General features: G+C 45.3%; 1 protein-coding gene across 7 annotated transcripts in view; it reads right to left on the bottom strand.

Annotated features, from left to right (window-relative positions):
• Positions 1–511: 511 nt before the first annotated feature.
• ABCA1 (ATP-binding cassette, sub-family A (ABC1), member 1) overlaps positions 512–27,838 on the bottom strand; it is a 95,731-nt gene continuing 68,404 nt past the window's right edge. For 3 of the 7 annotated variants that reach the window (XM_010565206.1, XM_010565204.1, XM_010565205.1), the window contains 35 exons: positions 27,515–27,736; positions 26,673–26,877; positions 26,009–26,122; positions 25,369–25,540; positions 24,682–24,813; positions 24,012–24,151; positions 22,865–23,002; positions 22,100–22,320; positions 21,559–21,631; positions 20,833–21,035; positions 19,760–19,808; positions 18,759–18,872; positions 18,268–18,416; positions 17,701–17,825; positions 17,233–17,331; positions 15,841–16,030; positions 15,591–15,685; positions 15,150–15,182; positions 14,469–14,574; positions 13,704–13,778; positions 13,111–13,280; positions 12,019–12,196; positions 11,351–11,466; positions 11,118–11,262; positions 9,775–9,898; positions 9,026–9,155; positions 8,772–8,892; positions 8,526–8,588; positions 7,960–8,066; positions 7,395–7,536; positions 5,410–5,544; positions 4,559–4,662; positions 4,339–4,431; positions 3,916–4,159; positions 513–3,723 (listed from right to left, as the gene is read on the bottom strand). In XM_010565206.1, coding sequence (XP_010563508.1) covers positions 3,583–3,723; positions 3,916–4,159; positions 4,339–4,431; positions 4,559–4,662; positions 5,410–5,544; positions 7,395–7,536; positions 7,960–8,066; positions 8,526–8,588; positions 8,772–8,892; positions 9,026–9,155; positions 9,775–9,898; positions 11,118–11,262; positions 11,351–11,466; positions 12,019–12,196; positions 13,111–13,280; positions 13,704–13,778; positions 14,469–14,574; positions 15,150–15,182; positions 15,591–15,685; positions 15,841–16,030; positions 17,233–17,331; positions 17,701–17,825; positions 18,268–18,416; positions 18,759–18,872; positions 19,760–19,808; positions 20,833–21,035; positions 21,559–21,631; positions 22,100–22,320; positions 22,865–23,002; positions 24,012–24,151; positions 24,682–24,813; positions 25,369–25,540; positions 26,009–26,122; positions 26,673–26,877; positions 27,515–27,736 — 4,668 coding nt within the window. In that variant the 3' untranslated portion in view covers positions 513–3,582. Of the gene's footprint in view, positions 3,724–3,915; positions 4,160–4,338; positions 4,432–4,558; positions 4,663–5,409; positions 5,545–7,394; positions 7,537–7,959; positions 8,067–8,525; positions 8,589–8,771; positions 8,893–9,025; positions 9,156–9,774; positions 9,899–11,117; positions 11,263–11,350; positions 11,467–12,018; positions 12,197–13,110; positions 13,281–13,703; positions 13,779–14,468; positions 14,575–15,149; positions 15,183–15,590; positions 15,686–15,840; positions 16,031–17,232; positions 17,332–17,700; positions 17,826–18,267; positions 18,417–18,758; positions 18,873–19,759; positions 19,809–20,832; positions 21,036–21,558; positions 21,632–22,099; positions 22,321–22,864; positions 23,003–24,011; positions 24,152–24,681; positions 24,814–25,368; positions 25,541–26,008; positions 26,123–26,672; positions 26,878–27,514; positions 27,737–27,838 lie in introns of all 7 variants that reach the window. The other 4 variants (XR_774212.1, XM_010565207.1, XM_010565209.1 and 1 more) reach the window with 4 other exon arrangements.

Raw genomic sequence — 27,838 nt, forward strand, 5'->3', positions numbered from 1 at the left:
TTAATTTGATATTAGCAAAGGATTAGCTAAGTTTAGGGTAATTCAGAGTCTTTATACTCAACATTTTGCTTTGTTAGTGAAAACAGGTACAAAGAGGAGGAAAAATTTTCAATAGTTGCAACTTGCCATGTCTCTGTAATGGAAGTATTCAGAGGTAGCTCCCTGACTTGGAATTTAAACATCCAGATAGGTTTGTTATGTTCTGCAGCTGGATTTGACAGTTACACTGACCATTTTTTTTTTTTAGGACTTGCTGGAGACCTTTTAAGGTTCTAAACTAGTAAATAAAAGTAGCATTTGCCTTTCAAATCTTACATGACCTCACTTGCCTGAAAACAGTATGTGCCCCATGCTACTTTGTAGAGATACTGGAACTTGCTTGTACATTATGCATCAAAGTTCACAACAAAACAAAACTGGGCAAAAAAGAGCTGCTAACAGCACTCCTCAAAAGAACATATGCAAAAATGACACTTTGAAGACCAATGGTGCCATAACAGCTTTATTTTTTATTTAATACAAGGCAAATAGAGTGCCTTTTAATACTTCACATAACAGTTATTAGCAAATACAAATATATATACTTTTTTTTTGCTTTTAATGAAAATGTCCATTTAAGGATTTAACTTAGAAATTTCAGTTGTGAAATCTCTCTAGATTTTGCAAAGTTAACAGATATTCCAGTGCAAAAATAGATCCCATTACAGATAGCATAAAGTGCTTGGAATGAAGGACCAACTACAATTCAGGAGGGAAGGATAAGCACAAAGTGGTGGTTTAACCATGGGGAAAATACAACAACTCCTTACTGAAATACAAACATACTACAAAGAGGGATGCAACATGTCAATAGTAATAAAGTTTAAAATAAGTTAACACCTCAGTGCAGTTTCATTATCAAGAGTGGTTCATATACTGTATGTGACTCTAGAGTGATTTTTCCCCAACACACACTTAAGAGTAAATAAGTGGCTGTCTGAACTTACTCCATGACAAACCTTCATGTGAGAGTTGCATTATGCTGTCTGTCCAGTAAAAACAAGACAGATCAGAGCTATGAAATAGTTCGGTTAATATCCATGGTTACTGTAACATTTTGTCACAGATAGACTCCATATAAGCGTGACAGTCACAGGGCAATAGGAATCAAGAATCTCATTTTGCTGGGCTAAGGAAAGAGAATTATGATGTAACTGTTGTTTGCTGCCGAATGAATCATTTACATGAGCAGTTAGAAAAAGCAAACCACAGCCCTTCCAGGACCAAATCTGAATCCTCCTAGAACTTGTTCTAGTTCTACATGCACTAGTTCGGTGCAGTGCAAAACTTAAGCCCTTCACTTCGGTGACTTATGCTGATTTGTAATAGTGATTTTTAGCAGTGGTAAGCCTTCGATACTACTTGTTTCAATGATACCATAACATATCTGCAGCCTGTTATAGAGAAGTCATGGGTGTAGCTCAGCTGTTCAGTTAATTTTCTGCACCTGGAAGTCTGGTGTGTTCATCACCCTGTAACTCATCCCCATAGGGTGACGATGCCATAAAGGTAATAACAAAGCATGTTTTAAGTGAGGTATACCAATCCCCATTACACTCCTTGCTCAATCCCCTTAGCAATGTATTACACAGATTAAAAAAAAAAAGTATGAAAAAGGCACTTCAGCAGAGCACGTAGTAAGCTCTTACTTTATCCCAAGGCAGGACACAGCAGGGACTGGGAACTTGTGCTAAATATTTAACTGTTTTTTAAAAATGTTGAATAGGTCAGTGTTACCAAGTATACCTGGAAATACGCAATCAACCTTCTTCAGGCTCATGCCAGCCTCTTCACTGTTTGTTGGGCTGCTATGGGCATTCACAGAAGAAAATGGTGCATGATTAATCCACGGTGGAGTAGCATCAAGAACTAGTGCAGAACCTGTACAAGTATTTAAGGCAGAGGCATGACATACAGGAATAGCCCAGGAACTGCACTTAGGTTCAAACCACATTACTGAACCTATTTGTGAATGTAAAAGCAAGACAGAGGGGCCCGTAAGTGTATTAATGAAAGCATACTCTCCCACGACTGTTGTACAATGTGAACAAGAATTGGTTGTTCTTGCTATATAATATCCCCTCTAATATTATTCTGGCTTAGTTCAAAATTTTTAAAGTTTTACAATCTTGTCCTTCAAGGGGATTTTTACTGAAGCAGTTTGTCACATGTATAATAAAGGGTGTACTCTCCAGTTAGGGATCACCTAATGACTGAAACTACACTGCACAACAGAAGCAGAAACTTAGACATTAATCTAACATTATACCAGTTTCCAAACAGGAACATTTTAGGTGAACAGCTTGCAGTAATTGCAGATAGCAGCTGATTGCTACAGTCTGGAACTTGGTCAGATCATGAATGTAGCTATCGCCAAATGGACAGAATGAGAGCATAACATTGCAGGCATAATGTAAAGAAATACTGTGGCTACAAAGATCAACTGAAAGCACTTTCAATCCCTAATTATGCTACCTACCTATTCAAAGTCATAAATAATACTGTTAAAAAAAAAATCTACATCTCATTTCTAGTTTTATCTGGCAAAGCCAGAAATGGCAACATGCTCGTGCTAAGCAGTAACTTCAGATGATGGGTACCTTTCTGGTGCAAAGCAGGGGTTAAAGAGCACATATTACGTATCTGAGTGACAAATCTCATGATTTAGCATTTGCTCATGGCATTAGCAGCTATACAACTACTGAGTTTGCTGCTGTGGTTCAAACCCTAGGTCTGCTTCTCACCCACTTCCTCCTATTAGGTGTTCATGCAGTTGCTGCAGTACCTCAAAGGAGCAGGAGAGTACTTAACTACACAAAAACCTAGTCAGAGTATGTTATTGGTTGTGATGCTGGTGGGACAACCCTGTGCATATGCAGGGTTCACAGTTCTGCGTATCACCATTTACTGATTGAGATATATGGATATGATGGCCTGTCTTTTGCCGTCCCATCTGCACAGTACTGTTTTGTGGCCCCAGATTTGTCACCAACTGACCTACATCAGTCTAGGAAACAGCTAGTCCAGTAAGATTTCACAACCTAAAGCTGCAACACTGGTGGTGACTTTTGCCACTGACTGTGTTGGTGCGTTCATTGCCAGCAATGGATGTAGCACCAGGAACTTCCCACTCCTGACATGCGTGTTCTAAAGACTAAAACATGCATGTCTAAAATATCTATAAATAACCACTGGCCATGATTCCTCAGTGAACTGTTTTTGCAACCCTAGTGAAAATATACTGTACAGGACAAGATACAGTATGGTTGAAAGCCCACAGCATCTAGCGGGTGCTTTACCACAGCTTCAGAGTTATACTGTAATGAGCTAAGTTCAAGTCTTTCACTTGAGAACAGTACAAGACGACTCTATGAGGCACTGCCCCTGTAAAGGAATTTTGCTTTCATTGCATTGAATTGCATTGCATTGAATGGTTATCAGTAGAGTGTCCAGTTTCTCTTCCTCTAGCTTCTTCTTTGGGAGTATCCTATACCAGGAAAAGGAATTTTGCATTCTGCTCATCATTTCTTTGCTGAAATTGGCTCACACACAACTTTCTTTTACCTTCTCATCTTGCAGGAAAGAATTAAGGATTGCAATGTCTACCACAGTCTGGTTTTTGTGCAGTGACAGATCCTTAGTGTGGTCGTCATCGCTTTGGTCCTTAGCAAAATTTACAAATACCTACAAGAAAAAAGACCATATCATACATCACCCTGGATTTTCATTAATTCAGAGCATTTTATACACTGGGCTTCCTGAACTAGTCCTGGGATTCAGTACTCTGCTAAAATGCCCTTAGGTCCAGTAAACTGGTGAATTTATTCCTACCTCTGCACAAAGAAGCTTTTGGCAGACAGGCTACTAAAAACTTACTTGATCAAGTGTGGTCTGAGAAACGGAGTAGTCTTCTATGTGGAGTCTCTTTTTGTTCTGAGAGAGAATACTGAATATTCTGGCCAGTGAGGATGGTGAAGAGGGAAGCTGGTACTGCAGCATATTCCGATGCTTTTCCTTCAGGACACTTCCAGGGAAGGCATGCCCAAAGAAATCCTCAACAGGCTTCAGGTCTGGGTTTGCCCCTGCAATTCTCACCACTATGGTGTAACCATCTCCAAACCTGTAAACAAGAGGGTCAGCACAGGAGTTAAGTGCCTTTGAAACAGAAGTCCAGCTTAAAATCCAGCAGCATCTCCCACAGCCAGAATAGCAATGAGAATGCTGCAGAAGGAATTAAATCTGACTATCTCCATAAAAATGCAGGCAACTCTGTGGTGTAAGTGAAAAGAATATAGCTACCTGTTCTTTAGATGCTGGACGCTGCCCAAACACCTGAACCGCCCATTGACCATTATTGCCATTCGAGTGCACAGGGCTTCACATTCTTCCATGCTGTAGGAAGAAGTAACTTCATTAGCACTGCAAGCAGCAGTGAAGGGCACAGCAGCCAAGCAGAGTTTAGCTTCCAGCCCTGGTAGATGCAAAAGCCAGGGTATGATACAATTGGGCTGCTACTTGCCTGTGAGACGTGAGCACCACTGATCTCCCCTCTTTGATTACACTCAGAGCACAGTTCCACAAGAAACGACGTGCTTTGGGATCCATCCCTGTTGTTGGTTCATCCTGCAAAATATACACAAAAAACAGGTTGTGCTGTATTCTACCAACAAACACTTCATCTCTGAAATGATGTGTCCATTCTGATTATGCATACTGGAAACACTGAAAATAAGCAAGTTTCACTCATTTTCCAAAATGAGAAAATAATTTATGCTCCAAATTTTAAATTAGCAAACATGTTTTTCAGAACTGAGAACTACTGCTTATTCTGCAATTGTAACTTGTTGAAATATCCAGTTCTAAAGCAAGTTAAAGTCAATTAGCTTGTTTAAACAGAGCACTAGACTACTTTCTCCCACGCTATGAACTTTAGTAATCCTAAGGTTTGTCCTTTAAAGAATCCTAAAATATTTATTTCCAATTTTCATTGAATTATTAAAATCACAGGACTGGTTCTCCTGCACAGTAAGATTCACTTGTGTCCAGCAGAAAGGCTATTATTTTTTTGTAGGTATAGAAATCTTTGCAGCAGCACTAAGGTGGTGAAGATGCTACATAGCCAGCAGTTTGGCATCATGTTTAAGACCCTTACTTCCCCACTGATTTTTCAGATATAGAAGACTGGAGGCACATTATAGCTTGCACCTACATTTAAATAGGGAATCTTTATTTCCATGTGCTCTTTGCTCACATTTAAGTGAATAATGATATATTTAAACATTAGTTGGCTGTGAAGTATCTAGTCTTCATTTGAACCTGCTTTTTCTGTTTTCCAGGGAAAATGTTAATGAGCAAAAGTTGCAGACTCACCAGGAACACCACAGGTGGCCCTCCAATGAGGGCAATGGCTGTGGAGAGCTTGCGCCTGTTCCCTCCACTGTAATTCCCAGCATATTTTTCTCCGTATTTCACAAGGCCTAGTTTCCGAATTGCCCACTCGCCAACCTACAAGAGACAGCACAACAAAGACTTGAATCAAGCACAGCAACATCTACACAGTGAGATTTTCCTTATGAGCTCTGGCTTTAAAAACAATTTTCAGAAGGGCCATTCATCTGAGGATCTAATGTGGCACGGATATGGGTTTTGAAACACCCTGTTTGCCTCTAGATCAGGATATATGCAATCCTGCCCCTGGGAGGCCAGAAAATCAATTGGCTGCAGCTTATTGGCCAGTGAGCATGAGTTCAACATCAGTTGAGCCATGTTAACCACCAGGGCAGTGCTCTTAGGAGCACCAGCTTTAGCTAGCTTTCCAGTTGCTGTAGGCTTGCAGCAGGGACATGGTCCCAGCAATCCCACTGCAGTGCATCTTAGCCCTTCACACAGATGGGGAGGATCTGGTTTGTTATTCAGGAGTATATATCAGTAATAACTGGTGCCAATAAGCAGGCATTGTTGCCCTGGGGACTATAAAGTGTTAGCGGGAAGAGAAGGAGCTACTGCTTGTATCATACTCAGAATTGGGTCCCTTTTTATATGGGTGTGCTGGTTTTGGCTGAGACAGAGCTGATTTTCTTCACAGTAGCTAGTATGGGGCTATGTTTTGGACTTGTGCTGAAAACAGTGTTGATAATACAGGGATGTTTTTCATGATTGCTTAGCAGTGCTTACACAGAGTCAAGGCCTTATTTGTTTCTCACACCACCCCGCCAGCAAGTAGGCTGGGGGTACACAAGAAGTTGGGATGGGACACAGCTGGGACAGCTGACCCCAACTGACCAAAGGGATATTCCATACCGTGTGATGTCATGCTCGGTATATAAAGCTGGGGGAAGAAGAAAGGGGGAAGTTCAGAGTTACGGCATTTGTCTTGCCAAGTAACCGTTATGCGTGATGGAGTCCTGCTTTCCTGGAGACGGCTGAACCCCTGCCTGCCAATGGGCAATAGTGAGTGAATTCCTTGTTTTGCTTTACCTGTTAAACTAGCTTTATCTCAACCCATGAGTTTGGGGTTTTTTTTCCGATTCTCTCCCCCATCCTACCGTGGGGGGAGAGAGTGAGCAGCTGTGTGGTGCTTAGTTGCCAGTCGGGGCAACAATGGGACTGGTGGGAACATCACACAAAGGAACTCACCAGCAACCTTTGAAGGAGCTTGCAGTTTTCACCCATCATCACTACTCTCAAAGAGGGACTCAGGCTACCTAGATATACCCCAGGCACCAGATCTGGCCCTATCCAAAGCACTGGGTACAGCTGTCATCTTGCTACCTACAACAGTTCCTGTTCTGCAGCACGCAGGACACATATGGTGAAAACTGCTGTTAACTCAAGGAAACAGCACTGAGAAGGGTGCTGTATGGTATTGGCACCTGTCATTAATTGCCTAAGAGTGTTAGTGTAAGCCCATGTCTGAAAGCTGAAACAGCAGCTCTTTAATGATGCAGCATGATCAACTGGAAAGATGTTAACAGCCAGCATGAGGCTTCTATTAAGCTGTAGAGTTCTTGCTCCCTGTGACTTTGAAGAATTCATTCTTGACAGCAGGTGAGGTTCTGCATGACCTGCAGCTCCACAGCCCTTAAACTGTTAAAGGGAAGAAATCATTCAGTGGACAACTGCATCCACTATGAGAATGCAGGACCCAAAGTATCTGCCCTTCCATTTAGTACACTTTTCTAGGCAGCACTGAAAAACCACAGCAACTTTGGTTTGCCCTGGAAAGAAAGGGGGACAGATTTCACCATAAAGTATTTTCAGCAGCTTCACATCATGGCATTGCATGTGTTGCAAGGAAGGTGCATGCAAGCAGGAACAGTTGGTCACTGGGGTGGGTCCTATGGTGTTCCATTTACCTTGCAGACTTCTTTCTCTGGAACACCTCTCAGGAGTGCAAAGAACTCCAAGTGCTCCCGCCCTGTCAGCAGTTCATTAACAGCATCAAACTGTGGGCAGTAGCCCATGTTCTGATGGACTTCTTGGATGTTGGACAAGATGCTGTAAAAGAAAAAACCCTTTGTTAGAATTTCACAAGTACATACTGCTATTTTAGGTGCTAAAAGAAGGAAAGTGAAACAGTGGTTTTCAAATCACTGAATTAACAAAAGTACAGGATCCTTGAAGTCCATCTTGGCTAAATTATTTTTTCTCTCTCCCCATATACCCCCTTTTTTTAAAAAAAGACATTTAAACATGAGAAGGCAGGTATTCAGAAGTGACTACCAGACAACATCAATTTTCCTAAGCCGCTGAAGCACTTTACCAGACTTGGCAAAGGGCTGAAAGAGATGCCAGGAGGTGAAAAAGGGAAAAGTGGGGCAGAGTTTAGACTTGCTGGAAGCGGAACAAAGGCTGTGAAAGCTGGAGGAGAAAGCAGCGAAGGACCTGCTTTGACATAAGGAAAGATGCATGGTCTTTCACCTGTTTCCTTTGAGGAAAGCTTCTCCTCCTGTCACATCTGTATCACCAGTTAGCATCTTAAAAGTGGATGACTTGCCAGCACCATTTACTCCCAGGAGTCCAAAGCACTGGGGATACAAAAGAGCAGATGAGCACAGTGTGTTTGAGAACACGATTCAGCTGCATTATTTTCAGCACTGACAAGATGGGAAGGAACAAACTTGACTCTCAGGACAGCTGGGGAGTCTTCGCTGCTTTTTCAGGAAAAAAATTCTGGACCTTCATTTTAAGTGTAAAGCTTTAGGCTGGGAAAATGAACAAACGCTGGTGTCACCTTGCTGCAGTGCTACCACAGCATATCTGTGCCAAACCTCAGGGGGGTACCAGAGTTTGGCCTCTAGTCTCAGACACTGAGACCTCAGTATCTTCTTCAAAGACACAGAATCAGAAACTGCTTCAACTTCCAGGCAATTTCCTTTGATGTAATTTGAACATCATCTGTTTCTGATCTTACCCTACCCTTTGTTGTCTGTTGTTCTTAAATACTGTAATAATACCAAAGCAATGAATTTGACAGATAAGCTTACCTCTCCAGGGGGGATTCCAACACAGATCCTATCAACTGCTGGCTTTCGCTTCATTCTGTAAATCTGAAACCAGAAGGAAAAGAATGAGAAGGACAATGTCAAAGAGAACTATAATTAGAACCATAAATATTCAAAACTCCAACCATGCTCTGGTTTTGACCTCACTAAATTCCTCTGAATGAGGCTTCTGGTGAACTGCATGGTTTTGTGCCAGCAAGTCTTAGGATTGCAGAACTTTTCTGTCACCTTGGTTAGCTCCTTGATTTCCAAGATGTCACTCTGTCCTCCTCCACTAATTATCCTCTGTCTCTCTCTTGTTACATCCTCATCTTCATCATTCACAGGAGGCAGTTTGGCATAGACAGGCCTGGAGAGAGCAACATGATAAAGCCTTAGCAGAAGATGACAGGGCCTCCATAGTTAATATTCTCCACGCTTCATGGGGGATAACAATGAAAACTTCACCTGCCTGCATGGGTGAAGTGGAGCAGACAACCTACCTGGGTTTGATGAAGAACCTATACTGGATGAGCACTGTGATAAGGAAGAAGACAACACCCTCTACCGCCATGGCAAAGAGGTTCCTTCCCACCAGCTCCCACGACAGAGGGGACACGAAACGATTTTCTCCTGCCAAAACGAGATGAAGAGCACAGTCACCTTTCCAGAGCAGGCTAGCATTTCTTCCTGTCGAGCTCACCAAGTTGGGCACCAGGGCAACTGGAGAGCCACCAGCAGGAGGATGGAAGGGATAGGACCACACAAGGGGCCAGTTGTGGCTGCATGCACATTTCTTACTGTAGCAAAGTTGGGATTTGGGCCCAGAGAATTTAGCCTGCCAAAGAAGAGCTGATCCACCTTCCCAAAAGGTTAGTGAAGCACAAAAAGACTGTGACTCAGGCTTGGCATCTGCATCCCAGAAAAAAACATACCCAGCATTCCAGAAGCTCATCCATTCCTTACACTTGGCCTAATGATCCTCTCTATACAGCTGGCTTTATACATCTTTGTTTAATCCCCCTAATAACTCAAAACTCTGGGGATCCATCTACTAGGCCCTCTTCAGTCCTTGTAACAATCTAAAGAGGACAGCTGTGTAGACCTGCCAGCTTTGATCAGATCCATGCTCAAAACTGTGCACTTTCAGCTCCTGAAAAGTCAGAGGAACAAAGGGTGCTCAACCGGAGCAGAATTGAACTTCCCCTGTTCAGTTCAGGCCACTGTCCCTGTGACACACAATTTCACTTACCAAACCTCTCTAGTGCATCAGCCATGGCCTGGTTTTTCACCATGTCAATGAGTCCGCGCCCTAGGCAGAAGTGGGGGAAGATGAGGAAGACAGACTTCAGGATGTCATTGATGTTGTTCAGCTTCTGTTAAGACAAAATCAAGTCCCAGTGAGCCATCTGAGCAGAAAGCAGCCACCATCTGCCAAGTGTGACACATGTTGTGATTGACCCCTCCATCCCTCAACACTGCAACCCCACAAAAATTCAAGGATTAAAAATACTCCCTCAAGAGCCAGTGCCATGGCTCCTCTGGACAGTCAGCGTTGTTGCATTGCTCAAGATGTTATTAATACAAGCAAACTGCACTGAAGGAGAGATTCTTCCAAACACTCACAGTCTAAAAGGCAGTGTCTGCAAATGATAACATGCAAAAAGGCTACAGGTTGAGGAGACAGGAAAGCTGTGCTCGCATAGACTGGTTACCTCAGTGGCTGTGGGTGGCCCCTCCCTATCCCATACTGGAGGCTCTAATCCTTTTCCTTTGTTGTCTTCCAGTTGGCTTAGCCAACAGCTTGAACTGACAGCAGCCTGTTCTGCCAGGCACTTATGTTCAAGCATGTCCATGTTTTTACTGAGCTAAAACAGGCCTTGTAACAAAAGGGACCATCACCAAGGACTGCCTCCTTATGCCCACAGGCAGTGGTACAATCAACAGATAACTCCCCCAGCGGGTCTCCTCAACCTCCTCCCACAAGGAACACCTCACAACAACGCTGGTCCAATGGGCCTGCTAAGACATCTTGTGTTGCATACAGGCTTTGGAAAATCTGAAGTGAGGTGTGTAAGTTCCCAATACAGTTAGAGAGGTATCTACCACACGAGGCAAAACTGAGGACAACTAATGCTTGAGTGCTTGAAATGGCAGACAGCTTGAAAATGGCTTGAAATAGTAGACAGAAACTGCCTCTTATAAAGAACAAACAGGAAATTCCATTTGAACATAAGAAAATAATTTTTTTTCCCCCCTAAGGGTGATTGAGAAGCAGAAGAGGTTGTCCAGAGAGACTGTGGAGTCTCCATCTCTGGAAATGTTCAAAACCTGATGGCCCTGAGCAACCTGCTCTAGCTGACCCTGCTCAGAGGTTGAACTAGACAATCTCAGGAGGTCCCTTCCCACCTTAACTATTCTGTGAACATTGCTGAAGTGGGCTTTAACCCATTTCCATCAGTAGCCGCTGCAGTAGCTAATGGGTACAGGCTAGGGGCTAGCCTTTCTGGAGAACTGGCTGCTAAAGACAACATGGCACCAACACAGAACTAGATCATAGCAGCACAACAGTGAGGAGCTTCTGGGGAAACATACGTTGTTGGTGAAGAGCTCCAGGACAAAGGTGGCCACACTACCATTGATGCCAATGAAGAGGTTCACACTGGTCAGCACAACATACGCTGTGCTGGGGATTTTGAACACGAAGGAGGCTGGATACATGAGAGGAGTGATGGACCACCTGGCAAGAGGAAAGGCAGCAACATCAGGTAAGCACCTTCCAAGTCTAAGAGCCTTCCCAGTCATCCTACTGATGAGAAAGCCCTTACCCATAGAGAAACAGAAGGAGAGCCAGCACAGGCAAGTTGGAGGAGGATACATAGGACTTCTGCTGGAAGCAGATGAAGATAATGATGACTAGCGTGGCTGGAACGATGTAGTTGCACTGAAAGGTGAAAAATACAGCTTTAGATTTGTTTCCAAATGACAAAAAAAAATGAAAGGTGTCTTTCTGCTCTGAACCAACAGTTTTCAACATTCTTCAGTGTTCCCAAAGCTATTCCCAATGGGAGACTCCTAGGAGTGTCACATGTGTGAACTACAATGTAGTACATATTAATTTACATTTCTTGGTCCCTCTGGAAGTAGTCAATAGACTCTCAGAGGTTCTGGACACCACAGGTTGAAAAAAACTGCTTTGAACAGAGCAGAACAAGGGGCTACACAAGTAAACATTTTGGGGCAGGTATTTAAGAGTGACATAACAAATGCTGATGACTGAGCTTATGGCTGCCCTCCCATCCTCTGTTCAGTGTTCCTTGTCCCACTTAGGTGAACCACTGCCCCAAGACAGTAAACACAAAAGTCACAGGCACAGTAGTTATTCACTGAATTAACGTGGTGCCCACTGGCCCCAACTGCACTTTGCACTTCAGTGCACTTCAGACACACTGCAAACAGAATGGATGACAGTTTAGCACAGTCACAAAGCCCTTACCATATCCCAGACAAAGTTGGCCAGCCAGTAGATGACAGGCTTCACACCACTGATGAACTGCAAGTGTTTGGCCTTGCTGACGCGTTCCTGGATAAGGAAGACCACAAAGCTGGCAGGAACAAAGGACATGGCAAAGATCACACAGATGGAGACTAGGACATCCACAGAGGTGGTCATCCTGGACAAAAAAAGAAGAAAGCAAAGTGTTTGTATGCTGGTGCTGGCTCCTTCGAGATGAAATGAGACAGCTCATGCAGGGCAGTGCAGAAACCATTTCTCCTTCTGCTGTCCTTGTTTTGCAGGGTAAAAGATTACCACATCAGGCTGTCTTAACTGCACAATTTTTCTAAGCCATGTAACAAAGGAATATACAGAGCCTGTTGGCCTCTCAAGGACAGCACCACAACCTGGAGATTGGTTAGTAACTTCAGTACAATACACTGCTTTCTGCTTTCCTTACCACTGACAGTTTCCCACTTCATGCATTTCTTGGGGTTGTTGGGGGTTTGTCTTTTTTTTGCATTGTTTTAAAGTTCAGAGGTATCTGACTGCCATCTGCCATTCCTCTAAGATTGGAAGGATGTATCTGCAGAGACCTTTTGAGTCCTGACTCTGATTGTGGTGGTAGTGGACTAGTCAATGCTCCAGTGCAGTAAGCCCTGTGCATTACTGTGTGCCCCCCAGGTTGAGACAGTGGGCAAAATTGAACAGGATCTATCAATGGTTCCTAGTCAAATGGTGGCACCTTGGGACAAAAGAATGACCATATTCATGGCAAGCCACCTTTCTGGATATGGTTGAAAGGAATTTCCCAAGTGGCAGAAGGTCTGAAGATTACATTGGTTCTTAGAAACTGCAGCTTCTAGGGACTCGGAGACAGAGAAAGCTTGCATGGCAGTGCTGTTCAACAGCAAGTGCTCAACAGCACACTGCCACCTGCCCACACCACAGAAAATAAGGCCAGCATATTAGAGCCTAAATGCCACAGGCCACTGAGTATCTGCCAGTGAGGCTAAAGTCTCCCATGTTGCCTGTTCCTAGTAATCACCAGCTGACGAGTCCAAACCCATCCATGTTCATATCTGGACTTACAGGGCCACTTCAGAGAGCTGTTGCTTGGTGAGGTTGAGTGGGTGATTGAAGGCAGTGATCCCATAAGCACTAGGGTTTTTGCCTTGCTGCAGGTTGGCCCGAAGGATGGCATTGTTGATCACATTCAAGAAGGAGGCAATTGCATGCCAGCCCTTGTTATTGAACCACACCTGCAAGAGACCACATCAGTATCAGAAAGGCACCAGGAACATCAGCTACCCAATAGCCTCCCGAGCCCTGCAGAACATCCCTTCCTCTACTGAGGGCATGTACTTTCTTTCCACATCTTTCCAGCTAGTTTGCTCAGGGACAGAACATACACTTTGATCAATAACCACAAGAGGCTGCTAGAAGCTAGCACTGATCCAGCACTGAACCCCTTCTGGGCCTTAGACCTAGACTCCCAAGGGAGAAACAGATTTTGGAGAAACCCATACAAGAATACAAGCTGCACTTGCTCCATTAGCAAATACAGAGAGCTCTGGTCTGCACAGTTGTCCAAGGCAAACTGCTGGGACTTTGCTAATTAAAAATAACTCCAGGTTACCAGAGCTTCAAATAGCAGGCACAGCAGTGAGGACTGGCTGATTTACCTTCACATTGTTCTTTGTATCCAGGCCTTTCATGAAACTTGACAAGCTGTTGAGAAACCGATCTCCAGAACTCCCCTGCAAACAACAAAGAAATAGTTACTTCCCCTCTGAGAGTACCTTATTCATGTCTTGGAGTCTAGCAGGGGTCACGCTACGTTTTTCACAGCTCTGAGTTTTCTTTCCATTCTGCAGCCTGTACCCACCAAGCCAGAGGTGGTAAGAAAGCTGAGAAACTGCAGTTTTCCTCCCTGCTTTCCTTTCTGCAGTGCCACCGGTAAGAGAGGTCAGCCTTAGGCTTTCTTCCCAGCAGTAACTATTAACCAGGTTGCAGGGAACCTTCAGAGACATTGCAGCCCACAGGCAGTCTCGGAAGAAAGCAGTGGCCCAAATTCTCTTCTGAGCCAAGCCAGACTCACCACAGGAGGGCTCAACTGAAGTTTTGAAGGAGATGGCAACCACTTGTTAATTCTCTGGGACAGCCCACCCTGTCCTGCCACAGAACACTCAGAGGTGTCTAGCTTGCAACTGGTGCTGAGCAGAGCCCACATCAGCAATGTGGGCTGCGTAAGCCTCAGCTGAGCATGTCCCCAAGCCTTCTGCTGCTCCCAGACACCAGCCTGGGGGACCTCAGCTCAGGCAATGGGGATAAGCCACTGGACACAGCTAACATACACATGCTCCTCATTTTATCGCTTCCAAGTCATCTCCCAAGTAACAGAACTCTAACGTTAGTGCATCCTGAGTTTATGGGGGACAGCTGCTCACCTGTGCTAGCTCCAAGATTTTCTTCACCTGTTTAATGGCATCAGTGACTTCATGGCTTGGAGGAAGCATGAGGGAACTGCTGGCTCCCAAGGAAAAGCCACCATACCTGAAAATTCAGACAGAAAGTTGATGCTAAGACCTGACTACTCAGTGACCTCCAGACAATGTCACTCCTCCTCCCTCTCCAGATGCCTCCTCTTCCTGCACTATATCCAAGGCAAATGCCTCCACTCTTACATGAAGGGATGACTTTGATCTTCCTACACAGCTACTTAGCCATGATGTTTCCTACTCCTTGTTTCTGGGGTTAAATATCCATCTTATGACTGCTCAGTAAGCCGTTCCGCGTAAGAAATGCAGCTATCCTCTGCTGCCAGTGCAGGCAAAGCAGGATATTTCCCTGCTTCCCTTGCTTAGAAGAATAGCACCTCCCAGGATGGAGTATCAGTAGGCTGGACCTGCAAATCTTTTCAAGCCAATACTGCTCTCTGCAGAAGGCAAGGATGCTTTCCAGTGATGTGCTCTGGGGTTGTCCCAGTATATCCTGAAACACGCTCCCTCAACATTTAGCAATTAAGAGTCATATAAAACAAACTGAAAAGCAGGATGGGTCTGTACTGCTTAATACAGCACTCAAGTGTCAGTGGACACATACAAGCTAGAGAAAAGGCAGTAACTCACCTGAACTCATTCACCCAGATCTTATTCTTTAAGCTGCAGAGACAGAAAAGGAAGCTGATATATGACACATGGAAGAAGAGGAAAGACAGACCTACCACTGCTGCAGGCACATGGCCAGGGAAAAGAGTGCAATAGTCTTTCACATCTGGCATATGTCCCACCACTCCTCTTTGGTGCAATCCCAAGGGTTGGTGCCCAGACTTTCCCTGTACTCTGCCTATAAGGCTCAGGACACCCGCCTCAGAGCTGCCACAGCATCGCTAATAAAGTGGAAACACCACTTGAGCTGTGGATCAGGACGGTCTGAGGAGCTGAGTGGGTCTGGCCCACTGCTGAAGAGTTTGGGTTGCCCAGGCATATTTGCCTAATCTGTGTAGCATCCCCCATACAGCCAGCAGCATTTGGTGGGGAGGGAAGGGAAAGGGTGTGTTCAACAACTACCTTTTCCCAATGATCTGTGCGTAGGTCTTCACTAGGTAGTCCGATATATTGCGGCCTGTCAGATTCTGGAGAATGTCGGCAGTGTCTTGCTCACGCTGGTGTCACCGGGGAAAACACAGATAAATACCCATCAGAAAATGCAGATGCTGAGTCAAACAAACTGTGTGCAGTGCTGTACACAAGAATCACAGCCAGCTGCTCTACTCTCCAGGAGCATCCCTCGTCACAGTACCACTGAGCCCCCTCCTACCTGTGGGGGTGGCAGCCCGCCTGCACCAGCAGGGCACACTGGCAGCATCTTCTTGATCTTCTCATTGCTGCACTCGCAAGATGGGGAAGGATTCTCCATGCTCCAGTTGCCTTTCAAAAAGATGTTCAGGACTGAGTCTGGGACTGAAGCAGTGGTCCATTCCCTCTGCCCCATGGTGCAAGGAGTGTCTCTGTGTCAGGAAAGAGGCAAGGCAAATGCAGTTTTTAAAACAACTGTGATGGCCTTTGCTTACAAGCCATTTAAGTTACAGACAGCACAGTCCCCAGAAGAGGCACGTTGTTTTTTCAAAGGAGCCTAACCTCACTGAGACAAACAGTTCAGAGCATCAGACCAGGCTCTGCAGCTTCTAACAGATCCCAGTGGCAAATAAGACTGAGGTGGGCCAACACCGAGTAGTGCCAGACACTTCCCTCTTCTCATTCACTCTGAAGTATGCGAGTGCTTTACTTCAGTCAGTCCCAGCATGCACAGCATCCAGAGTTCAAGGAATATCTGGACAATGCTCTTTTTTAGTTGTATGGTTTAATTTTAAGTAGTCCTGCAAGGAGCTGGGAGTTGGACTTGATGATCCTTACGGGTCTCTTCCAACTTGAGATATTCCACAATTCTAAGATCACAGCAGACAGTCATTTCTTGCATGAGATTTCTGCCTTTGGGGCACCAGAATACTGCTTTTCCCCAGGGCAGCACCAGTGGGCAGCCTCCTCCCCATGCCCCGTGGGTGGAGTAACCCAGCTCCCGTGTCTGTTCTGCAGGACACAGCTTACTTTCCACCACTGGCCAGCACATAGGACCCCTTGCCCCCCTCCCCATCATCCTGTGAACATGAGCTGCAGTTCTTCCAGGCTAGAGAGACACCATCCCAGACTCTGTATACCCCTTCTCCACCCACAGCCTGGATCTTCAGTGATTTGCCCAAGGCTATGCAGCAAGTCAGTGGCAGAGCTAGGAAATACCACCAATGCTGCCTGGCTCTCCACTCTTTCTGCTGGTGCTTGTGGAGGTGCTAACCTAGCTTCCTAGTGCAGCTAGAAACAGAGGATTGTGGAATGGGAATAGCTACAGCCAACAACATAGAGCAACATGACTAGGTCCTTTTCCATGTTCAGGACCAAAGAGTAATTTGAGGCAGAGACTACTGTCTCCTTTCCACCTCTGTCAGTAAGGACTTGCACTCACACCTCACACTCTCACCAGCTGAGGGCTGGTAACTTTCTAAAAGGTCCTGAGCAGAAAAACTGAATGTAATTGCAATTTTTTTGGCTTGAATCCTGCTCTGGCCACGCATGACTATCATTCCCTAAAGCCAGCTAAATCTACTGGGTGACCAGAAGCCAGGGCTTCCTCTTCCCAATCCAGAGTCCTACTTACGGGATGGAGTGTCCCTGCATACAGCGTGTCCCAAAGCCAGGCTTATTGAGAAGGGCATCCAAAAGCCTCTGAGTGCCTGCATCTTCTGGAGCATCATTGCTATGGGTACAGCAGAGGAACACTATCAGGTCAGTGGGATAACGGGCATACAGCAAAAGCAGCAGCAGAGCAAGGCTCAGAGCACAGTGAAAGAGCTCAGGAAAAGGATATGGGTGGAGATTTCTCTTTGAAGAATGCTTGGCCTAGGAGCACACACATGCCCCCTGGTCTTTGTGCACAGTGGCCTTACCAGTAATTAAGAGCTGGCATTTAAAAGCCCAAAAAGAAAATAACCACTCTATCAAAATGTGCTTCTGAGCTTAGCACAGAAAACAAATTTAAACAACCTGGTAAGGAGCTTAGTAACTCAGGTTTGCAGGGAACAGTATTGTAGGATTTAGCACCATTTCTAGGCCACAAGAAACATACCTAATAAAAGTGTACTGCTCATCATACATCCAGGGCTGTAATTCCAGGCTAGGATACTTCCCAAAGGGAGGAACAATCAGGCTGAACATGAGAGCAATACACACAAAGACAGCTGGCAGCACAATCTGAAATTGCAAGGAAAGAGCAAACCCATTTTAAAACAAATGTTCCCAGAGGCATCAGGAGCTACCTGCGAGTCACTTAATGGATCAAAATGTTTTCAAAGTTTCCCAGGAAGGTCTTTGCTATTTACACCAAGGCATTGCTAGATACCAATGCAAGACCCATCATGGGATGCATAGGATTCAGCCTGCAAATGCGGCTTTCAAGGCCAAATTTGGATTTGAACCTCAGCTGCACCTTTCCTGGGCAAGAATACTGTAACCACTTGGTTATCACATAACTCCTTTCACTTGCACAGGCCCCTTTTTGCTCAGATGTGCAGTGAAGACCAGTTTTAGTTATGTGCATTCTCTTGAGATTTTCTGCCCACCTTCAACTCTGAATACAATGCACGGTCCAGAGCTGTCCCTGCTGAGGGACCCTGCACATGGTGGGTGCTCTCACCTGAGCAAAGAAGCCCTTCCGGCTCCTCTTGGCAATAAGCAGCCTCTTCCACAACAAAGCCATGAACTGCTGCTGGGTGAGCTTCCAGCCCTTCATCTGGTAGGAGCCTTTCCCATCCATGCCACTGAGAAGGTCTGTCTCTCTGGATTCTGTTAGCAAGAAGAAATGACCCTCATTCAAAAGCTCACAGACATATTCTCTGGGCACTTCTGTGCTGGAGACACAGAGTGACAGCTGGAGCAGCTACTCTCACTTAAAAAACCCCAAGAGAACTGTGAGCACAGATAGCAACAGAAATTCACATGAATGCATTTTCAGCCTTCTTTCTCAGAGCCTTGATAGGAGGACTGAGCAGTGGATACTGCGCTGCCCACTATTGCTAAAGGCAAATAAACCACCACTCCTTTGGCAGTCTCAGCCTTATGATCTGCAGTATTTGTAATATGAAAGAGTCTCCACAGGAAGAAAACAGGCTTGAGCTCCAGCAATACCTGGATCTATGTCTGAATCGTTAGGATCAAATGCATCATCTTCTGTAAATGGACGGAGGCAGCTCTGTCTGTCTCCAAACACGCGCCTGTTTCTTCTGGCTGGCAATGTCCCATCTGAAAATAATGCAGTTATGATTAGCTGAACTTATCTCCAATTAGCCCCAGAAAAACCAAAGCAGTATCATTTTCATTTTCCATGTCATCCATTTGCAAACTGAGGAGCTGATCTGGAGCGACTCCAGTGCAGGTAAAAGTAAAACCAAGACTGTCACCCTGCAAGGGTCACATGTTTTATGCACCATTTTTGTGTGCTGTCCTAGAAGCTTCTTCCAGTGCCCTGGACAGTTTTTTTTCCCCACTTAGCCATGGAAACAGCAGGTTGCTCTCACTGTAAGAAAATTCTCACTTAATACATATATGACTCCAAGTGCAATTTGCTAGCACTAGTTTATCAGGAAATCCTGGCACGAGCACCTAGTGCAGTGTGCTGCTCTCAGAAAGTCATTTGGTCCCTACTATGGTCTGACCCTGTCAAGAGTTTTTCCGATTTCTCAGAGAACACAATAGCTTCAGTAAAGTAATTCACAATACACTCAAACACTAGAAACTCTCCAGTATGACAAAATAAAGGTGCTACTACTGAGTCAATAGAAGTTAACAGTATATAAAAGCATGCATTAAGTATACTAAGAACAGCTATTTTAGGTCATTAAAAATTTTAGCACAGGAGAGTTCCAGTTCAGTCTGTGTCACTGTATAGTTGGACATACTGCCATAGACAAAGGTCACCCACCTGCCCAAGGCTGGTGAGACCAGGAACGCTCCTCATTTGAGACACCCACTAGACCCTTTATTCCCCTGGGTGCTAAGCCCTGCACTGAGATTTTACTCCTGAAATATCTAGGCTTGATCAGCCTTGTGCTTAAACAGCACAAATACCATACAAAAGTGTACCTCCCCCTGAAGTCCCCTTCAATATTGTAGGGCACAACTACACCCACCTGAGGTTTCTGCATCCACACCACTATCATCAGCCACTTTCAGGAAGATCTGAAAAGCAATGGTAAGGGTCAGTGAAAATCAGAAGAGGAGCACTATTGCAGGAACTGCTTCAGAGGATGCCAAGAGAAAGCACAAGACTGACAGATGCAGCACAAGAGTAGAGGATACAGGGTTCATCCCCTGTGCAATGGGGACATGGACTTTGTGGCTTCTCTTCAGCTTCCAGGAGTCAGCCTGTAACCACATACCAGATGTTCCCCCTTTCCAATATCAGTTCTCAGTGCATCTCAAACACAAGCCCTTTACCATGTCTCAGAAAAAGACCTAGCTACTAAATCTGGGGAATCCCATTTTCCTCCTAGTCTGACAGTCCTCACACTCCTGTTCACGCTTGAATATGCACCTTTGTGGAACTTGTCCCACAGACTCTCCTGAACTGGGGAGGAGGATCAAATTCCAGAGAGCGGCCAAGGCCTTCACAGCTGTGGGAGAACCTAGAGGGCAACCTCAGTAAGTGACAACACCACCATTTCAGTTTCTCTTGTCATTATTTAAAAAAGACATTTCACATAAGCGGGATAAAGTGCATGACAATTCTGTGATAAAAGAAAAGGAAACTTGTCAGTTGGAACACAGCCACAAGGAACAAACCCTAAAAACACCCCTAACAAGGGCATACGTCTAAGTGGTTTCTGTAAAGTATGGTCTCCAGTACCGAAATGTATGTTTTCAGTTAAATGCAGCACAAAGCATCCCTAAAAATACCTCAAAGGTGTTTACACAGTCATTAGAAGCCAACTGGGGGCCAACCTCCACGTGACATCTCAGTGAAGTGCAACTGAGTAAAAAGGACCTGTCTATGCTTGCCTGTACTACATTTCAGTTTTTAATGCATGCCTCCATGAGCACACACTTAAACAAGGCAGAAGACAATCCATTTTGGAAAGGAACACAAAGCTGCCTGTTCCACAATATATGTTTACAGGAAGAGAGAAGACTCTGTCTCGTTCTTATTTCTCCCATGATTTGTTTTGTCTAGTTTAAGTCAAACGAGAATCTTCAGCTTACTCACCTCCTCCAGGGTGGTTTCAGAGATGCCGTAGCTGGAAATGCCAAGATCAGAGAGACGGTCATCAATTTCATGGAACAGCTCCACAAAAGCTCCCTCTTTAGCAGCCTTGTATGGCAAGACATAGGTTAATTCATGGCCGATGTCCTCCACCAGCCTGGCCTCAGGAACATGTTTTGTAATGAGATTTGAAATTGCAGAGACATCTGGAAGAACCAGAAGCAAAAGATGGTGTTCATCTTGTTACTGCTCATTATGTAGAAAGAGCAGCTCAGTCTTAAATACCTTGCTGGAAGGAAAGGAGGGGAAAATGGGACATGTCTGGAAAGCAGCTCATTTCCATGGGAAGTCTGGTTTCTTTTTACATTTAACACAAGCTTGGACAAAAGCCTGGACCCAAGCCTGGCTACTCTTTTTATTTGCAGAATTTGGGAGAGCTTTTACATGCTACTGGCAGCCCTGTAAGTCACTGATGTACAGTTCACCAGTAAACATTACATACTGCTAAAAAGCCTAGCAACTATACAATCTTTGGTTATTAACCCAAAATGGCTTACTAAAGAAAAATGTTCCAATATTTATGGATTTAAAAACACCATCTCTGTGAATTTAATAACTGTCCCAAGACTGTAGCTACACAGGGGCGCAAGGTTTAGGCAGTTGTCCAAGGTCAAAGATAGAGCAAGGTCAGTACTGGCACTGAATCTTACATTCTCTTCCAAGCCTCACCTATTGTCAGTGTGTCACTTTCATGGTCACTGCCAAGGCCAGCGTCAGAGCTGCTCTGGGAGACACTGTCATCCTGGTCACAAAAGAGAAGACAACCGTTGTTTCCTTCTGTTTAACCAAAAAGGGGCCCACCAGATGCTACACACCAGGTAACTCCAACCAGATGCTGCAACATGTAGGATACTCCACAGAGGAGTCAGAAAGTAATGGTGACATAGCACTGCAAAGGGCTGAAATATAACCAAGAGGTCATAGTTACAGAAATGAGTGTTACTAAAGTGTGCATTTCATCCATTCTGTATCTCTCCAATCAGCTCTGGACCACCAGCATTGAAAGAAACCATAATGGAGATGTACATCCCATGAAACAGTTTAACTAGACATGATCTGGCATAGTACCTATAAAAGCAAGTAACAATTCTTTTAAAGAATGGGGGGTTTCTCTGAGACATTCTACCATGTAAAATCTTAGCTGCTGCTTCCTGTAAGCCTAAGATTTCATGAAGGAAGAATGAATATGAGCAGGAAGGGTCACCTGTACCTTTTTCAGATAGGACACTGTGCTGCTGCTGTTTCGGCAGGAGCTCAGAGAGGAATCCACATCCTTCTTGACCAGGGTCAAATAATAGCCTGTTCCCAGCTGGTTCTTCAGGAAGAGAGAAGAGCCAACACAGCAGAGCTTGCCATGAGAAATGATGGCAATCCGGTCCCCCAGGATGTCTGCCTCATCCATGTGGTGCGTGGAGAGAATGATAGTGCGGCCTGGAAGAAAGCAAGTGAAGACACTGCTGTTAAGTCAACCATACCCATGCTCCCAAGTCAAAGCCACAATCATCTGGATATTGCCATGAAGTTGGATGGGAGGTTGATGCCACCAGTCCAGGCTCCTTTGAACAAGGCCTAGCAGTATGGAAAAGGTTCGCAGCTGCTGTCATGGATTTATTCTCCCCACTCTCTGCAGGCCCTTGTCATGCTCAGCAAAGGCAGGTTAATTTCATGTCAGCAAGGTTGGTTGCGCAGAGCGGAACAGGACACTGCTGCACACCAAGGGTGAATTTCTGACTTTAACTGCCCTCACAACCCAGTAAGGAACTGTGTCCATGACCTCTGACATGAATAAGATGAGAAAGGAGGACAGATGAAAGATCAGAACATCCTTGTCCTACATGCTCTTTGTTCCTTCCTCAGTGCAGGCAACAACAGATTTGCAAAGACACACTGCTATTTTGAGAAAATCCTAAATCAGATTGATTTTCTTTTGCTCTCCACAATACATTCATTAGGAGTAGAAAAAAAGACCACATACCTTGCCGATACTTCAGGAGCAATTCCCATATCCCTCTGCGAGAATAAGGATCCACCCCAGCTGTGGGCTCATCCAGAATGACAACCTTAGAGCCACCAACAAAGGCTAAGGCAACTGAGAGCTTCCTCTGCATGCCACCTGACAGGCACAAGAAAGAGGTGTTCAGGCTGACACAGAGATGAGGGGAACAGCGATAGCTGCAGCACTGTGGATAATGAGCTCTCCAAGAGAAAGCAGAATTGCATACTGAGAAGACCAAGCACTGCTGTTTCAGGCCTTCAGGGTCCCATCACCTTCAGGACAGGGGATAATTCATCTGGATGGTCTTCTCTCAGTGGAGTCCAACTCTCCTACTGCAGGAAAGCTCACTTTGCAAGCCCTTCCGTAAGTGAATCATACAATCTCAACATTGACAGTAGCACGTCGCCAGCTTGGATGGAGCCCTAACTATATTTCAGTATCTGGAGCACAGGCCTCCAGAGCTTGAGCTGCAGAAATAGGTCCCCAAGAGATATTCCTCCTGTGGAAGTGTGCCAGAGGCAGCAGGAAGGAATTATATTACACTCTTTTATACTAAAGCCAACCTGTGGCCATCTGCTCTCCCTTCCCAAGGTCAAATGCACAGTCTGTTGTGACAGTTGAGTCAGAGACAAAGGAGTCTCGGTCCCTCAACTATCTGGTACAGAGTGACACAGGAACCCTGCCACTCCTCAACAAAGGGGAAGGACACTCAAATCAGCTTAAGAAATGCACATACGGTTCACAAACAGTAAGAGACTTGGAGATTATGGTATGAGCCACTCTCACCTAAACCCATAAAACCCAAGCATATTAGTAAGCATTTGGAGAACACATATCACATGTAGCTGGTCTATGTCATGATGGAAACAAGTACAAAATACTCAGAGAAAGTGAGTGACTTGTTATGGCCATTAGATAGCATAAGACAGCGTGAGACTGTTAAGTTTACTAAGATATGCTGATTAGGTACCTAATAAATAGCAGATTTCCTTAAGTGTTTAATTGTGTGGTAGTCTATATTTAATTGGAGGATCCAACCAAGGTCTGTGATGCAGCCTCTGTGAAACCCAAGAGTTCTTCTGGGGCTGAGGAAGTAGCTGAGAAACATAAAAGCAGCTGAACCTACCAGAGAGTTTGCTTGTCCTAGCTTTCAGTTTGTGGGGCAAACCAACATCCGTTGCCATCTGCTCCATCTCCTCTTTCACCTTCTTTTCTGGCAGCCCTTTGAGCCGAGCGTAGAACCAGATGTGCTCCTCCACAGTCAGCCTAGGGAACAGAAGCAAGCTCAGGGCACAGCTGAGAGCACCAGGCTGGGATTCATCCCTTGCATTAGCATTACAGCAGGCATGGTTGTTGGCTTGGGAAAACATCTTTTAAGGCTGAGGTTTCAGGAAGGAGCTACAGACTGGGTGTGCTCAGCTTGGGCCTGATTTCAGGGTGTGGCTATTCAGCACCAATGTAAATAATCCTCCTTTAAGGGCGCTTGACAGAGTATCCTAAATACCCCAAATCACTAGGCACTGGGGAAACATTTGGCCTAGTTAAGTTTAATGGAGCAGATTTCTTTAAAGAGAGCCAGAAAATGAAAGTGTAGACTCTTGCTGATAATTCACAGGCATGTACAAACACACTAATAAACAGAATGTCTTTGCACCGATCTCACACCACCCTGCTGCCTCACACCATGTACACAGATAAAGATAGGACCATCTTAGGTGAAAGCTCACTACTGTCTCCCAAAGAACCCAAACGTCTGTTGGATAACACCAGCCCTGCATCTCACAGATGCTACTCACAAGTCAAACAGCACATTGTGTTGTGGACAGACACCCAGGTTCTGCCTGATGGTGCTGAGCTCAGAGCGGATATCTTTGCCCAGGATGAAGGCGGTACCCGACGTTGGGGGGAACAAGCCAGTCAAGATGGACCTGAAGGACAAACACAACAGATAAGCAGGTTTGACCACTAGGAAGTGGCTGCTGCACATGCCAGGATGGATGAAGAGTAGATGGAAGCCCTGGGGAACTCCCACATCAGGAAAGAAGTCTGAAAAACATCTCGCTAATGGATTAAAAAAAAAATCAGCTCCAATGGTTTTAACAGTGATCAAAGCACACCCAAATGACTCTGCTTGAAGGAAATATTTTTTCCTCTAAAAGCTTCTCATCCTTTCAGTCCCAACTCGTTTCCTTACACTGGTAAGTCAGAATCACAAATAGCATTACTAAAAAATGCTGCCAGCAGATTCACTCGGCACAACCTCAACCTGAACTACCTCCACTTTCAGTTCCCTGTATCTGTGCATCTTCTGAGGCAGCTGCACAACTAGAGTAGGTCAGCAGGGCTCCACTGAGATCACTGGAGCACCCTAATCTGTACCAGCTTGCACACTGCAGCTGTATAGCTACCTCTACCTCATTGACAGGAAATGCAGTATTCAGAGTCACTTCCCCCACTGTCTTAAAGCATTATTTTGTTCTTACATAGTAGTGGTTTTCCCTGCTCCATTATGTCCCAGAAAGGAGGTGATTTGTCCTTCATAGAAGTTCAGTGTGAGACCATCTACAGCAACTTTCTTGCCATCACGATAAACCTTGACCAGGTTCTGGATGGAAACACCAAGGCTCAGATGCATAGGTTCTTCCTCCTTGCAGACTGGAAGAAAACAGCAAAGTAGAGAGAGATATGATAGGTTTTAACAGTAACTGTGTGGGAGTTCTAACAAACACCACATTCCCTCAAGTCTGTGGAGATCCAAGGAGAAATGAGCTATATGAAGAACTGATGACATTTGTTCTTCAGGGCAGAAACCTTCAAGAGAAGTTGTCTTTTAGCTCTTTTCTCTCTACTGGGCTCATGTGCGAGTTGGAAATATCCAGTGTCACCAGGGTCGGCAAAAATGGGAGGAATTTTCAACTCCATGAGGCTGGAGGACCCATCTGCACTCAAGTGGGCAAAGTACTTTATCTGGGTACACCCACCTGATCAGCACACCCAAACTGCAATAACAGAGCAATGACCAATTTCATCTTAGCCATGCCAGTCCTGCTGTCCTTGGACTCTCCTTTCAAAAAGGTAGACCACAACACTTCACTGAAGAAAGGTTCTGTGTGCAGCACTTACCTTCTGAAGGCCCCTTCTGGTCAGGATGAGGGTGCTGCCTGTCCTGTGGTTCCTCGCCAAACCAGTAAGACTTTGTGAAAGGAAAGTACCAGGGCCTGGGAATCCCATACTGGCCTAAAGACAAAAGCATTACATGAGCATGACTGCATTTGTTCCTTTTCTTATATTAGCTTTCAGCACAAGAAGGGAAGTACTCCACCCACAGTAAGCCTCTAGGTTAGGCAGGACTAAGAGATCTTTCTTGATGGAGACACTGCCAGACTGTGGGGGTAAGTGACACCTCTTTCCCCAAACTTCACTTCAGGGTTAAAAGCCCTGTGCTGGAAGGTGCTAAGCAGCCACATGTGGTGCTGATACTCTCAACTCCTCCCCTGCAGCAGGGTCTGTGGACTTAGCAGTTCAGAGAAGGGAACAGCTGAAGAACACCAAAGCTTCTGGGACTAGCTCAGCCATCACCACAATCGGGCACAGCCTCTGTGCTGGGCAACAGTCACTGCTATTAGCAGCAACAACCTCACTGTCATGCTGGTTTGTGGTTCTCCTCCATGACCTTTCTACAGCGCTGCTTAAAAACGGGCCCAACTTGTCCCCTGGCAAATGACTAGGGTGAAAGAATCTATTTAAAAGTGTGAAGACATGATCCTCCCTCAGAAGCAGACCTCACCTGGGAAGACAGACTCAATGTACCAGGTCATGACCCCATATAGGAAGGTATCGAACAACATCATGCCGGCAGATGTGGTGATGCTAAAGCCATCTTCTTCCAATGGGCTCTCAAAGAAGTTGTCCCACTGAACACCAACTCCCTGCTCCTCAAACAGTGCAAAGTACTCACAACCAAAGCCAAAGGCTACTGGAGACAGCAGGCTCTGCAAATGGGAGGCATGAACATGCATTCAGTTTTTCACAACTACTCTCCAATTGGGCAGCTCAGCTCTAGCACAAGGCTAATGGGCATAGTCAAGAAGCCTTAAAGGAAAAGTCCAAGGTCCAAGGAACATGACCCGTATTTGCAGAGAGGGAGTGGAAGACTCAGTCTTGGTTCCAGCAAGCAAGCAAGGCCTGAAGTCTCTGCTGGACCACCACCCAGAACTGTTTGTTTCCCTATTTTCTTTCCCTTGCTCTTTGGAATTTTATGTGAGGAAGAGATCACTAACCGCCACCTTCTCCAGAGAGGTCAGAAGCGCTGCACAGAGGAAAGGCAGCTGGTTCCTTCAGCCTGCATATTTGGTGGCACAGCATCACAGCATACAGAGATCAAGGCAGCTTAGTCTGGCTGAATTACTTCAACTATCAAAGCCAACAAAACCCTCCCAGCAGCTCCTAGCTCCTCCTAAAGAGGTTCAGTCAACCTCTTTACCAAGCCCAGCCCTGATAGCCTCTTACACTGGAAAATTATTGTCCCATTGCCACCTCCCCCCTTTTGTTATCAGTGTCCAGCTAGAGAGCTGCTGAGTGCCATACTGGCTGACACCCAGTGCCCAGGACAGTCTCCTCAACACTCACCGCAAAGATCTTGAGTGAGAAGCTGACATAGTCCTGCCAGGCAACACACAGCACGTAAGGTAGGTACAGCGTGAAATAGACAATGCCCCCACAGGCAGCTGCGAGGTTGGCCCTGGAGAACACGGTGCTGATGAGGAAGCACTGGAGGATCGTCACAACACCGAAGATCGAGAGGAAAACAAACACCACGCTAGGGTCGCTGTAAGGCAGCAGATTCCCCATCTGGCAGGAGAACAACAGGTGCATCAGGCTTTCAAAGAGCTCTCCAAGGTGGGTCTAGTACAAGCAGGTCTGCAGAGCTGCTGCTCAGGGGAGGCTGGGCTT

This window comes from Haliaeetus leucocephalus, unplaced genomic scaffold (genome assembly GCF_000737465.1).
Source record: "Haliaeetus leucocephalus isolate CR32 unplaced genomic scaffold, Haliaeetus_leucocephalus-4.0 Scaffold187, whole genome shotgun sequence".
In the NCBI taxonomy this organism is placed as follows: domain Eukaryota; kingdom Metazoa; phylum Chordata; class Aves; order Accipitriformes; family Accipitridae; genus Haliaeetus; species Haliaeetus leucocephalus.